This window comes from Oncorhynchus mykiss, chromosome 8 (assembly GCF_057628025.1).
Source record: "Oncorhynchus mykiss isolate SJ-2025 chromosome 8, ASM5762802v1, whole genome shotgun sequence".
Taxonomy (NCBI): Eukaryota; Metazoa; Chordata; class Actinopteri; order Salmoniformes; family Salmonidae; genus Oncorhynchus; species Oncorhynchus mykiss.
This window is the reverse complement of record NC_143029.1, coordinates 4,718,208-4,730,873: the sequence shown is the minus strand read 5'-3', so window position 1 is coordinate 4,730,873 and position 12,666 is coordinate 4,718,208. Positions and strand designations below refer to the sequence as shown.

The window sequence follows — 12,666 nt, the reverse complement described above, 5'->3', positions numbered from 1 at the left end:
TTTCTGTTTGTTTCTGTTTCTCTGTTTCTGTTTGTTACTGTTTCTGTTTGTAACTGTTTCTCTGTTTCTGTTTGTTACTGTTTCTGTTTGTAACTGTTTCTCTGTTTCTGTTTGTTACTGTTTCTGTTTGTAACTGTTTCTCTGTTTCTGTTTGTTTCTGTTTCTCTGTTTCTGTTTGTTACTGTTTCTGTTTGTTTCTGTTTCTCTGTTTCTGTTTGTTACTGTTTCTGTTTGTAACTGTTTCTCTGTTTCTGTTTGTTACTGTTTCTGTTTGTAACTGTTTCTCTGTTTCTGTTTGTTACTGTTTCTGTTTGTTACTGTTTCTCTGTTTCTGTTTGTTACTGTTTCTCTGTTTCTGTTTGTTACTGTTTCTGTTTGTTACTGTTTCTGTTTGTTACTGTTTCTGTTTGTTTCTGTTTCTCTGTTTCTGTTTGTTTCTGTTTCTCTGTGTCTGTTTGTTACTGTTTCTCTGTTTCTGTTTGTTACTGTTTCTGTTTGTTACTGTTTCTGTTTGTTACTGTTTCTGTTTGTTTCTGTTTCTCTGTTTCTGTTTGTTACTGTTTCTCTATTTCTGTTTGTTTCTGTTTCTCTGTTTCTCTGTTTCTGTTTGTTACTGTTTCCCTGTTTCTGTTTGTTACTATTTCTGTTTGTTACTGTTTGTTTCTGTTTGTTTCTGTTTGTTTCTGTTTGTTACTGTTTGGTACTGTTTGTGTTTGTTACTGTTTCTGTTTGTTACTGTTTGTTTCTGTTTGTTTCTGTTTCTCTGTTTCTGTTTGTTACTGTTTCTGTTTGTAACTGTTTCTCTGTTTCTGTTTGTTACTGTTTCTGTTTGTTACTGTTTCTGTTTGTTACTGTTTCTGTTTGTTACTGTTTCTGTTTGTTACTGTTTCTGTTTGTTACTGTTTCTGTTTGTTACTGTTTCTGTTTGTTACTGTTTCTGTTTGTTACTGTTTCTGTTTGTTACTGTTTCTGTTTGTTATTGTTTCTGTTTGTTACTGTTTCTGTTTGTTACTGTTTCTGTTTGTTACTGTTTCTGTTTGTTACTGTTTCTCTGTTTCTGTTTGTTACTGTTTCTGTTTGTTACTGTTTCTCTGTTTCTGTTTGTTACTGTTTCTGTTTGTTTCTGTTTGTTACTGTTTCTGTTTGTAACTGTTTCTCTGTTTCTGTTTGTTACTGTTTCTGTTTGTTTCTGTTTCTCTGTTTCTGTTTGTTACTGTTTCTGTTTGTTACTGTTTCTGTTTGTAACTGTTTCTCTGTTTCTGTTTGTTACTGTTTCTGTTTGTTACTGTTTCTCTGTTTCTGTTTGTTACTGTTTCTGTTTGTTTCTGTTTCTCTGTTTCTGTTTGTTACTGTTTCTGTTTGTTACTGTTTCTCTGTTTCTGTTTGTTACTGTTTCTGTTTGTTACTGTTTCTCTGTTTCTGTTTGTTACTGTTTCTGTTTGTTTCTGTTTGTTTCTGTTTCTCTGTTTCTGTTTGTTACTGTTTCTGTTTGTTACTGTTTCTCTGTTTCTGTTTGTTACTGTTTCTGTTTGTTACTGTTTCTCTGTTTCTGTTTGTTACTGTTTCTGTTTGTTACTGTTTCTGTTTGTTACTGTTTCTGTTTGTAACTGTTTCTCTGTTTCTGTTTGTTACTGTTTCTCTGTTTCTGTTTGTTACTGTTTCTGTTTGTTACTGTTTCTCTGTTTCTGTTTGTTACTGTTTCTGTTTGTTTCTGTTTGTTTCTGTTTCTCTGTTTCTGTTTGTTACTGTTTCTGTTTGTAACTGTTTCTCTGTTTCTGTTTGTTACTGTTTCTGTTTGTTACTGTTTCTGTTTGTTACTGTTTCTGTTTGTTACTGTTTCTGTTTGTTACTGTTTCTGTTTGTTACTGTTTCTGTTTGTTACTGTTTCTGTTTGTTACTGTTTCTGTTTGTTACTGTTTCTGTTTGTTACTGTTTCTGTTTGTTATTGTTTCTGTTTGTTACTGTTTCTGTTTGTTACTGTTTCTGTTTGTTACTGTTTCTGTTTGTTACTGTTTCTCTGTTTCTGTTTGTTACTGTTTCTGTTTGTTACTGTTTCTCTGTTTCTGTTTGTTACTGTTTCTGTTTGTTTCTGTTTGTTACTGTTTCTGTTTGTAACTGTTTCTCTGTTTCTGTTTGTTACTGTTTCTGTTTGTTTCTCTTTCTCTGTTTCTGTTTGTTACTGTTTCTGTTTGTTACTGTTTCTGTTTGTAACTGTTTCTCTGTTTCTGTTTGTTACTGTTTCTGTTTGTTACTGTTTCTCTGTTTCTGTTTGTTACTGTTTCTGTTTGTTTCTGTTTCTCTGTTTCTGTTTGTTACTGTTTCTGTTTGTTACTGTTTCTCTGTTTCTGTTTGTTACTGTTTCTGTTTGTTACTGTTTCTCTGTTTCTGTTTGTTACTGTTTCTGTTTGTTTCTGTTTGTTTCTGTTTCTCTGTTTCTGTTTGTTACTGTTTCTGTTTGTTACTGTTTCTCTGTTTCTGTTTGTTACTGTTTCTGTTTGTTACTGTTTCTGTTTGTTACTGTTTCTGTTTGTAACTGTTTCTCTGTTTCTGTTTGTTACTGTTTCTGTTTGTTTCTGTTTCTCTGTTTCTGTTTGTTACTGTTTCTGTTTGTTACTGTTTCTCTGTTTCTGTTTGTTACTGTTTCTGTTTGTTACTGTTTCTGTTTGTTTCTGTTTCTCTGTTTCTGTTTGTTACTGTTTCTGTTTGTTACTGTTTCTCTGTTTCTGTTTGTTACTGTTTCTGTTTGTTACTGTTTCTCTGTTTCTGTTTGTAACTGTTTCTCTGTTTCTGTTTGTAACTGTTTCTCTGTTTCTGTTTGTTACTGTTTCTGTTTGTTACTGTTTCTGTTTGTTACTGTTTCTGTTTGTTACTGTTTCTGTTTGTTACTGTTTCTGTTTGTTACTGTTTCTGTTTGTTACTGTTTCTCTGTTTCTGTTTGTTACTGTTTCTGTTTGTTACTGTTTCTCTGTTTCTGTTTGTTACTGTTTCTGTTTGTTACTGTTTCTGTTTGTTACTGTTTCTCTGTTTCTGTTTGTTACTGTTTCTGTTTGTTACTGTTTCTGTTTGTTACTGTTTCTCTGTTTCTGTTTGTTACTGTTTCTGTTTGTTTCTGTTTCTCTGTTTCTGTTTGTTACTGTTTCTGTTTGTTACTGTTTCTCTGTTTCTGTTTGTAACTGTTTCTCTGTTTCTCTGTCCCTTTCTTCCTCTGTCCACAGGTCCTGTCAGTCGCTACTCACCACATCAATGAGCTGTGCTATGGAGAGTCCGAACTTGACGATGACCACGTCTGAGATGTTGGGTACGGGTCTGGACCACTTGTTGTACCCGATGAAGAGCTTCTTGAAGAGCTCGTCCTCCGCATGTGAGTGGGTCTTCTCATGACAGAAAACTAACAGGGGGGGGTCAGAGAGTTCTTTATAGCAAAACCATTTCTCAGGTACAATTATGTACAGATGTATTGTGCTTTAAAGAGTTTTTTCCCACTGTATTCTTTCTATTTCTAATGAATAGCGTATACAGCTAAAATAACTATTTCATACCGCCAGATTTGTAATATGACTACTCTTATTTCAAATCCTACAAGTTGAAGGACAATACCGTTTATCAAATACAGCAAATATATGACAGGTATGGATCAGCAAATTAGTGATATGAGATTTTTTTTTTTAAATCTGTGTCTGTAAAAAAAATGAGAGAGAGGAGAGAAATCTCCCCACTTGTAGGTCTTCCTCATTTATGAATCCATTGTCCCCTCTTTGACTTGACTGTAGTTGTTGGTACAGCTGTATGGTTGTGAGACCTTCCGTTGAAGCTTTTAATCAAATTAACTCTGAGACAGATTTGAACGAGCTGACAGACTGACTTTGAAAACAAACTTTATTAATCGCTGTCCTTTTATCGTGAGGAACTGCAGATTTATCAGAAGAAAAACAATTATTCAGTTTTGTCCTCTGTTAAAAGTGAGTGACGCCACACACTCACACATAGTGTAAGGGGTGCGTAACTGGTGGCTGGGAGGTCAAACGCAGGAGAGCAGAACTTGGTGAATAGCCAAATTTAATATATAAAACTAACGGCATATAAAACAACAAGCACATGGGTACAAAACCCGTAGTGAACCTGTAACACATAGCACATGGGTACAAAACTCATAGCTCACCAGTCACACATAGCACATGGGTACAAAACCCATAGCTCACCAGTCACACATAGCACATGGGTACAAAACCAGTAACACATAGCACATGGGTACAAAACCAGTAACACATAGCACATGGGTACAAAACCAGTAACACATAGCACATGGGTACAAAAACCAGTAACACATAGCACATGGGTACAAAACCCATAGCTCACCAGTCACACATAGCACATGGGTACAAAACCAGTAACACATAGCACATGGGTACAAAACCAGTAACACATAGCACATGGGTACAAAACCCATAGCGCACCAGTCACACATAGCACATGGGTACAAAACCCATAGCTCACCAGTCACACATAGCACATGGGTACAAAACCCATAGCGCACCAGTCACACATAGCACATGGGTACAAAACCCGTAGTGAACCAGTCACACATAGCACATGGGTACAAAACCCATAGCGCACCAGTAACACATAGCACATGGGTACAAAACCCATAGCGCACCAGTCACACATGGCACAAGAACGTACAAATAAACAATTCCCGACAAGGACATGGGTGGAAACAGAGGGAACTTATACAACATGTAATTAGGGAATTGAATCCAGGTGAGTGTGAAAACAAGACAAAACAAATGGAACATGAAAATTGGATCGGCGATGGCTAGAAGACCGGTGACGTCGACCGTCGAACAAGGAGAGGAACTGACTTCGGCAGAAGTCGTGACACATAGACACACTTTGCAGATGCTGTTGCTACTCTGTTTATTATGATATAGCCTGATTGCCTAGTCACTGGGCGCGTTCGAGTGGATCACTTTTGTCAAGTCGGAGACCATCGTTGTTACATTATGGGTATAGAAAATGTCCGACTTGCGACAACTTGTCGATTGCATGAACTTTAATAATAAAGTGATCAAAAGGTCATGCAGGTGTTGAGGAAGTCTCCTTCAGGTCTCTCTGCAGTAGATACTCACCCACTGTACCATGCCGTCCTCTGCTGCATTGTGGGAGGAACTATGTATCAACCAATCGTTAGGGTGTTTTTGTTTGACCCACGCAACCGTGGCCAAAGAAGTGACTGAAACAGAGTTTCTGAGTTACGATCAGAACTTTTCTGTTGGAAAACCACTACAGGGTCTTACTTTTGGCTATTGCAAGATGCAACTCCCCGAGTTCCGTCTACAGTCGGCTTAGTTAGGATTACCACTCGAACACACCCTCTGAATGACATTCTTGTTGTACCAAATGGATGGATGGATCTCTCTCTCTCTCTCTCTCTCTCTCTCTCTCTCTCTCTCTCTCTCTCTCTCTGTGTGTGTGTGTGTGTGTGTGTGTGTGTGTGTGTGTGTGTGTACGTAATCATTCAATTACACATATATTGATCTCCTCCCCAATGGCACCCTATTCCCAGTGTAGAGCTATTATCCACAGGGCTCTGGTCAAAACTAGTGCACTACATAGGGAATAGTGCTCTGGTCTAAAGTAGTGCACTATATAGGGAATAGGGCTCTGGTCTAAAGTAATGCACTATGTAGGGAATAGGGTTCCATTTGTGTCTGAGCTATGAGTTAATCCATCCGTCTCAGTCAGAAGGGGTTGTGGGTCCAACCTCATACACTAAGCTGCCAGCAAGCTGTCATTCAGGATGACACAGACTCTAAAACATAAACCATTTAATGTTCTCTATTCAACTCAATGTGAATTCAGTGAATATGAACAAATATCTTCCTGAACTGACATGGCCTTATGGCATAACACCTGACTGAGTTTACTGAGTGACACCCCCGAGCTGAGCTAGACATACACTGAGTGGACAAAACATTAAGAACACCTGCTCCTTCCATGACATAGACCGACCAGGTGAATCCAGGTGAAAGATATGATCCCCTTCAAATCATGTAGAGAAATGCTTGTCTTCCTAGCTCCAACAGTGCAGTAGTATCTAACTAAATGCTTGTGTTCCTAGCTCCAACAGTGCAGTAGTATCTAACTAAATGCTTGTCTTCCTAGCTCCAACAGTGCAGTGGTATCTAACTAAATGCTTGTGTTTCTAGCTCCAACAGTGCAGTAGTATCTAACTAAATGCTTGTGTTCCTAGCTCCAACAGTGCAGTAGTATCTAACTAAATGCTTGTGTTCCTAGCTCCAACAGTGCAGTAGTATCTAACTAAATGCTTGTCTTCCTAGCTCCAACAGTGCAGTAGTATCTAACTAAATGCTTGTGTTCCTAGCTCCAACAGAGGCAGTAGTATCTAACTAAATGCTTGTGTTCCTAGCTCCAACAGTGCAGTAGTATCTAACTAAATGCTTGTCTTCCTAGCTCCAACAGTGCAGTAGTATCTAACTAAATGCTTGTGTTCCTAGCTCCAACAGTGCAGTAGTATCTAACTAAATGCTTGTCTTCCTAGCTCCAACAGCGCAGTAGTATCTAACTAAATGCTTGTCTTCCTAGCTCCAACAGTGCAGTAGTATCTAACAATTAACAACACACACACACACGCATCTAAAAGAAAAATTATGGAATCAAGAAATATATACATTTTAGGACGAAAGCTATGATCCCTTATCGATGTCACCCTGGCGTTAAATCCACTTCAATCAGTGTAGATGGAGGGGAGGAGACGGGTTAAAGAAGGATTTTTAAGCTTTGAGAAAACTGAGACATGGAGTGTGTAGGTGCGCCATTCAGAGGGTGAATGGGCAAGACAAAAGTTTTAAGTGCCTTTTAACAGGGTATGGTAGTAGGTGCCAGGTGTACCGGTTTGTGTCAAGAACTGCAATGCTGCTGGGTTTTTCATGCGCAAACAGTTTCCTGTGCTCATCCAGAATGGTCCACAATCATTGGAGTCATTAAGGGGTCAGCATCCCTGTGGAGTGCTTTGTAGAGTCCATGTCCCGACGAACTGAGGCTGTTCTGAGCACAAAAAGTGTGTGTGTGTGGGGGGTTAACTCAATATTAAATCAAATCAAATGTTATTGGTCACATGCACCAAATACAACAGTTGTAGACTGAACAGTGAAATGGTTACTTACAAGCACATTCCCGACAGTTCAGCATTAAAAACTAAGACAAATGAAATAGCAACACAATAAACACAATAACAAGGCTATATACAAGGAGTACCAGTACTGGGTTCAATATCCAAGGAGTACCAGTACTGAGTCAATATCCAAGGAGTACCAGTACTGAGTCAATATCCAAGGAGTACCAGTACTGAGTCAATGTCCAAGGAGTACCAGTACTGAGTCAATATCCAAGGAGTACCAGTACTGAGTTCAATATCCAAGGAGTACCAGGACTGAGTCAATACCCAAGGAGTACCAGGACTGGGTCAATATCCAAGGAGTACCAGGACTGAGTTCAATATACAAGGAGTACCAGTACTGAGTCAATATACAAGGAGTACCAGTACTGAGTTCAATATCCAAGGAGTACCAGGACTGAGTCAATATTCAAGGAGTACCAGGACTGAGTCAATATTCAAGGAGTACCAGGACTGAGTCAATATCCAAGGAGTACCAGGACTGAGTTCAATATCCAAGGAGTACCAGTACTGGGTCAATACCCAAGGATTACCAGGACTGAGTCAATATCCAAGGAGTACCAGGACTGAGTCAATACCCAAGGAGTACCAGGACTGAGTCAATACCCAAGGAGTACCAGTATTGATTCAAAATCCAAGGAGTACCAGTATTGAGTCAATATACAAGGAGTACCAGGACTGAGTCAATATCCAAGGAGTACCAGGACTGAGTCAAAGGACAAGGAGTACCAGTACTGAGTCAATACACAAGGAGTACCAGTATTGAGTCAATATACAAGGAGTACCAGGACTGAGTCAATATCCAAGGAGTACCAGGACTCAGTCAAAGGACAAGAAGTACCAGTACTGAGTCAATATCCAAGGAGTACCAGGACTGAGTCAATATCCAAGGAGTACCATGACTGAGTCAATATCCAAGGAGTACCAGGACTGAGACAATAGACAAGGAGTACCAGTATTGAGTCAATATCCAAGGAGTACCAGGACTGAGTCAATATACAAGGAGTACCAGGACTGAGTCAATATCCAAGGAGTACCAGTACTGGGTCAATACCCAAGGAGTACCAGTACTGAGTCAATACCCAAGGAGTACCAGTACTGGGTCAATATCCAAGGAGTACCAGTACTGAGTCAATACCCAAGGAGTACCAGTATTGAGTCAATATACAAGGAGTACCAGTATTGAGTCAATATCCAAGGAGTACCAGGACTCAGTCAAAGGACAAGAAGTACCAGTACTGAGTCAATATACAAGGAGTACCAGGACTGAGTCAATATCCAAGGAGTACCATGACTGAGTCAATATCCAAGGAGTACCAGTACTGAGACAATATCCAAGGAGTACCAGGACTGAGTCAATATACAAGTAGTACCAATACTGGGTCAATATCCAAGGAGTACCAGTACTGAGTCAATATCCAAGGAGTACCAGGACTGAGTCAATATACAAGGAGTACCAGGACTGAGACAATAGACAAGGAGTACCAGTATTGAGTCAATATCCAAGGAGTACTAGGACTGAGTCAATATACAAGGAGTACCAGGACTGAGTCAATATCCAAGGAGTACCAGTACTGGGTCAATACCCAATGAGTACCAGTACTGAGTCAATACCCAAGGAGTACCAGTACTGGGTCAATATCCAAGGAGTACCAGTACTGAGTCAATACCCAAGGAGTACCAGTACTGGGTCAATATCCAAGGAGTACCAGGACTGAGTCAATAGACAAGGAGTACCAGTATTGAGTCAATATACAAGGAGTACCAGTACTGAGTCAATAGACAAGGAGTACCAGGACTGAGTCAATATCCAAGGAGTACCAGTACTGAGTCAATAGACAAGGAGTACCAGGACTGAGTCAATATCCAAGGAGTACCAGTACTGAGTCAATACCCAAGGAGTACCAGTACTGGGTCAATATCCAAGGAGTACCAGGACTGAGATCAATATCCAAGGTGTACCAGTACTGGGTCAATATCCATGGTGTATGAGGCAGTTGATGTAATACAGTACGTAGATGTGGGTGAAGGTGACTAGGCAATTAGGAAATACATTTGGAAAGTATTCAGATCTATTGACTTTTTCCCCATTTTGTTACATTACAGCCTTATTCTGAAATTGATTAAAACATTTTTTTCATCATCAATCTACACACAATACCCCATAATGGCAAAGCAAAAACACTATTATTTTTTTTTAAATTTTAGCAAATTTATAAAACTAAAAAACTGAAATGACATTGACATACTGTAAGTTTTCAGACCCTTTACTCAGTACTTTGTTGAAGCACCTTTGGCAGCGATTACAGCCTCGAGTTTTCTTGGGTATGACGCTACTAGCTTGACACATCTGTATTTGGGGAGTTCTCCCATTCTTCTCTGCAGATCCTCTCAAGCTCTGTCAGGCTCTGTCATAGCTGCACAGCTATTTGCAGGTCTCTCCAGAGATGTCCGATCGGGTTCAAGTCCGGGCTCTGGCTGGGCCACTCAAGGACATTCAGAGACTTGTCCCGAAGCCACTCATGTATTGTCTTGGCTATGTACTTAGGTTCGTTGTCCTGTTGGAAGGTGAACCTTCGCCCCAGTCTGAGGGCCTGGGCTCGCTGTAGCAGGTTTTCATCAAAGATCTCTCTGTACTTTGTTCAGTAAATCTTTTGCTCGATCCTGACTAGTCTCCCAGTCCCTGCCGCTGAAAAACATCCCCACAGCATGATGCTGCCACCACCATGCTTCACCGTAGGGATGGTGCCAGGTTTCCTCCAGGCATGACGCTTGGAATTCAGGCCAAAGAGTTCAATCTTGGTTTCATCAGAGCAGAGAATCTTGTTTCTCATGACCTGAGAGTCTATTAGGTGCCTTTTGGCAAACTCCAAGCGGGCTGTCATGTGCCTTTTACTAAGAAGTGGCTTCCATCTGGCCACTCTACCATAAAGGTCTGATTGGTGGAGTGCTGCAGAGATGGTTGTCCTTCTGGAAGGTTCTGTCATCTCCACAGAGGAACTCTGGAGCTCTCTTTCAGAGTGACCATCGGGTTCTTGTTCACCTCCCTGACCAAGGCCCTTCTCCTCCAATTGTTCAGTTTTGCTATAAATGCTATAAAAATGCTATAAAATGTTTTGGTACCCTTCCCCAGATCTCTGCCGCGACACAATCCTGTCTCGGAACTCTACGGAAAATTCCTTCGACCTCATGGCTTGGTTTTTGCTCTGACATGAACTGTCAACTGTGGGACCTTGTATAGACAGGTGTGTGCCTTTCCAAATCATGTCCAATCAATTGAAATGACCACAGGTGGACACCAATCAAGTTGTAGAAACATCTCAAGGATGATCAATAGAAACAGAATTCACTTGAGTTTAATTTCTCATAGCAAAGGGTCTGAATACTTATGTTTATGAGGTATTTCTGTTTTTTAAACTTGTTTTCCCTTTTTCATTATGTATTGTGTGTAGATTTTTACATATTAAATGTGTTTAAAACAAATCTCAAACAGAGAAAGAGAGTGAAGGAGCCTGAATACTTTCTAATGCACTGTTTAATACAAATAGAGTAGCAGCAGCGTTATTAAAGTGTGTGTGTGTGCGGCGTGTGTGTGTGTGTGTGTGTGTGTGTTTTGGAGTGTCAGTGAAGTATGTGTGAGTGTGTGGATAGAGTCCAGTCAGTGTGGGTAGAGTCCAGTCAGTGTGTGGGTAGAGACCAGTCAGTGTGTGGGTAGAGTCCAGTCAGTGTGTGGGTAGAGTCCAGTCAGTGTGTGGGTAGAGTCCAGTCAGTGTGTGGGTAGAGTACAGTCAGTGTGGGTAGAGTCCAGTCAGTGTGTGGGTAGAGTCCAGTCACTCTGTGGGTAGAGTCCAGTCAGTGTGGGTAGAGTCCAGTCAGTGTGGGTAGAGTCCAGTCAGTGTGTGTGTAGAGTACAGTCAGTGTGTGGGTAGAGTCCGGTCAGTGTGTGGGTAGAGTCCAGTCAGTGTGTGGGTAGAGTCCAGTCAGTGTGTGTTGGTAGAGTCCAGTCAGTGTGTGGGTAGAGTCCAGTCAGTGTAGGTAGAGTCCAGTCAGTGTGTAGGTAGAGTCCAGTCAGTGTGTGGGTAGACTCCAGTCAGTGTGTGTGTAGAGTACAGTCAGTGTGTGGGTAGAGTCCGGTCAGTGTGTGGGTAGAGTCCAGTCAGTGTGTGGGTAGAGTCCAGTCAGTGTGTGTTGGTAGAGTCCAGTCAGTGTGTGGGTAGAGTCCAGTCAGTGTGTGGGTAGAGTCCAGTCAGTGTGTGGGTAGAGTCCAGTCAGTGTGTGGGTAGAGTCCAGTCACTCTGTGGGTAGAGTCCAGTCAGTGTGGGTAGAGTCCAGTCAGTGTTGGTAGAGTCCAGTCAGTGTGTGGGTAGAGTCCAGTCAGTGTGTGTGTAGAGTACAGTCAGTGTGTGGGTAGAGTCCGGTCAGTGTGTGGGTAGAGTCCAGTCAGTGTGTGGGTAGAGTCCAGTCAGTGTGTGTTGGTAGAGTCCAGTCAGTGTGTGGGTAGAGTCCAGTCAGTGTGGTAGAGTCCAGTCAGTGTGTGGGTAGAGTCCAGTCAGTGTGGGTAGAGTCCAGTCAGTGTGGGTAGAGTCCAGTCAGTGTGTGGGTAGAGTCCAGTCAGTGTGGGTAGAGTCCAGTCAGTGTGGGTAGAGTCCAGTCAGTGTGGGTAGAGTCCAGTCAGTCAGTGTGTGGGTAGAGTCCAGTCAGTGTGTGTTGGTAGAGTCCAGTCAGTGTGTGGGTAGAGTCCAGTCAGTGTGGGTAGAGTCCAGTCAGTGTGGGTAGAGTCCAGTCAGTGTGGGTAGAGTCCAGTCAGTGTGTGGGTAGAGTCCAGTCAGTGTGGGTAGAGTCCAGTCAGTGTGGGTAGAGTCCAGTCAGTGTGGGTAGAGTCCAGTCAGTGTGGGTACAGTCCAGTCAGTGTGTGGGTAGAGTCCAGTCAGTGTGGGTAGAGTCCAGTCAGTGTGGGTGGGTAGAGTCCAGTCAGTGTGTGGGTAGAGTCCAGTCAGTGTGGGTGGGTAGAGTCCAGTCAGTGTGTGGGTAGAGTCCAGTCAGTGTGGGTAGAGTCCAGTCAGTATGTGGGTAGAGTCTAGTCAGTCAGTGTGTGGGTAGAGTCCAGTCAGTGTGTGGGTAGAGTCCAGTCAGTGTGTAGGTAGAGTCCAGTCAGTCAGTGTGTGGGTAGAGTCCAGTCAGTGTGCATAAAGAGTCAGTGCAAAACAAGATACATAAGTAATTAAAAGGGTGTCAATGTTAATTGTCAGGGTAACCACTTGATTAACTGTTCAGCAGTCTTAGTTGACGATCCCTGGTCTACTATAATGGAGTACTGGAAGTGATAGTTGACGATCCCTGGTCTACTATAATGGAGTACTGGAAGTGATAGTTGACGATCCCTGGTCTACTATAATGGAGTACTGGAAGTGATAGTTGACGATCCCTGGTCTACTATTATGGAGTACTGGAAGTGATAGTTGATGATCCCT

At 41.5% G+C, this 12,666-nt stretch overlaps 1 protein-coding gene across 1 annotated transcript in view; it reads right to left on the bottom strand.

Annotated features, from left to right (window-relative positions):
• LOC110529268 (neuronal acetylcholine receptor subunit alpha-2) overlaps nt 1-9,815 on the bottom strand; it is a 48,767-nt gene extending 38,952 nt beyond the window's left edge. Inside the window, exons 1-2 of the mRNA XM_090183183.1 lie at nt 9,770-9,815; nt 3,237-3,412 (exon numbers count right to left, since the gene is read on the bottom strand). Of these exons, the coding sequence (XP_090039309.1) occupies nt 3,237-3,412; nt 9,770-9,815 (222 nt within the window). The remainder of the gene's footprint in view (nt 1-3,236; nt 3,413-9,769) is intronic.
• Between the last annotated feature and the right edge of the window lie 2,851 nt (nt 9,816-12,666).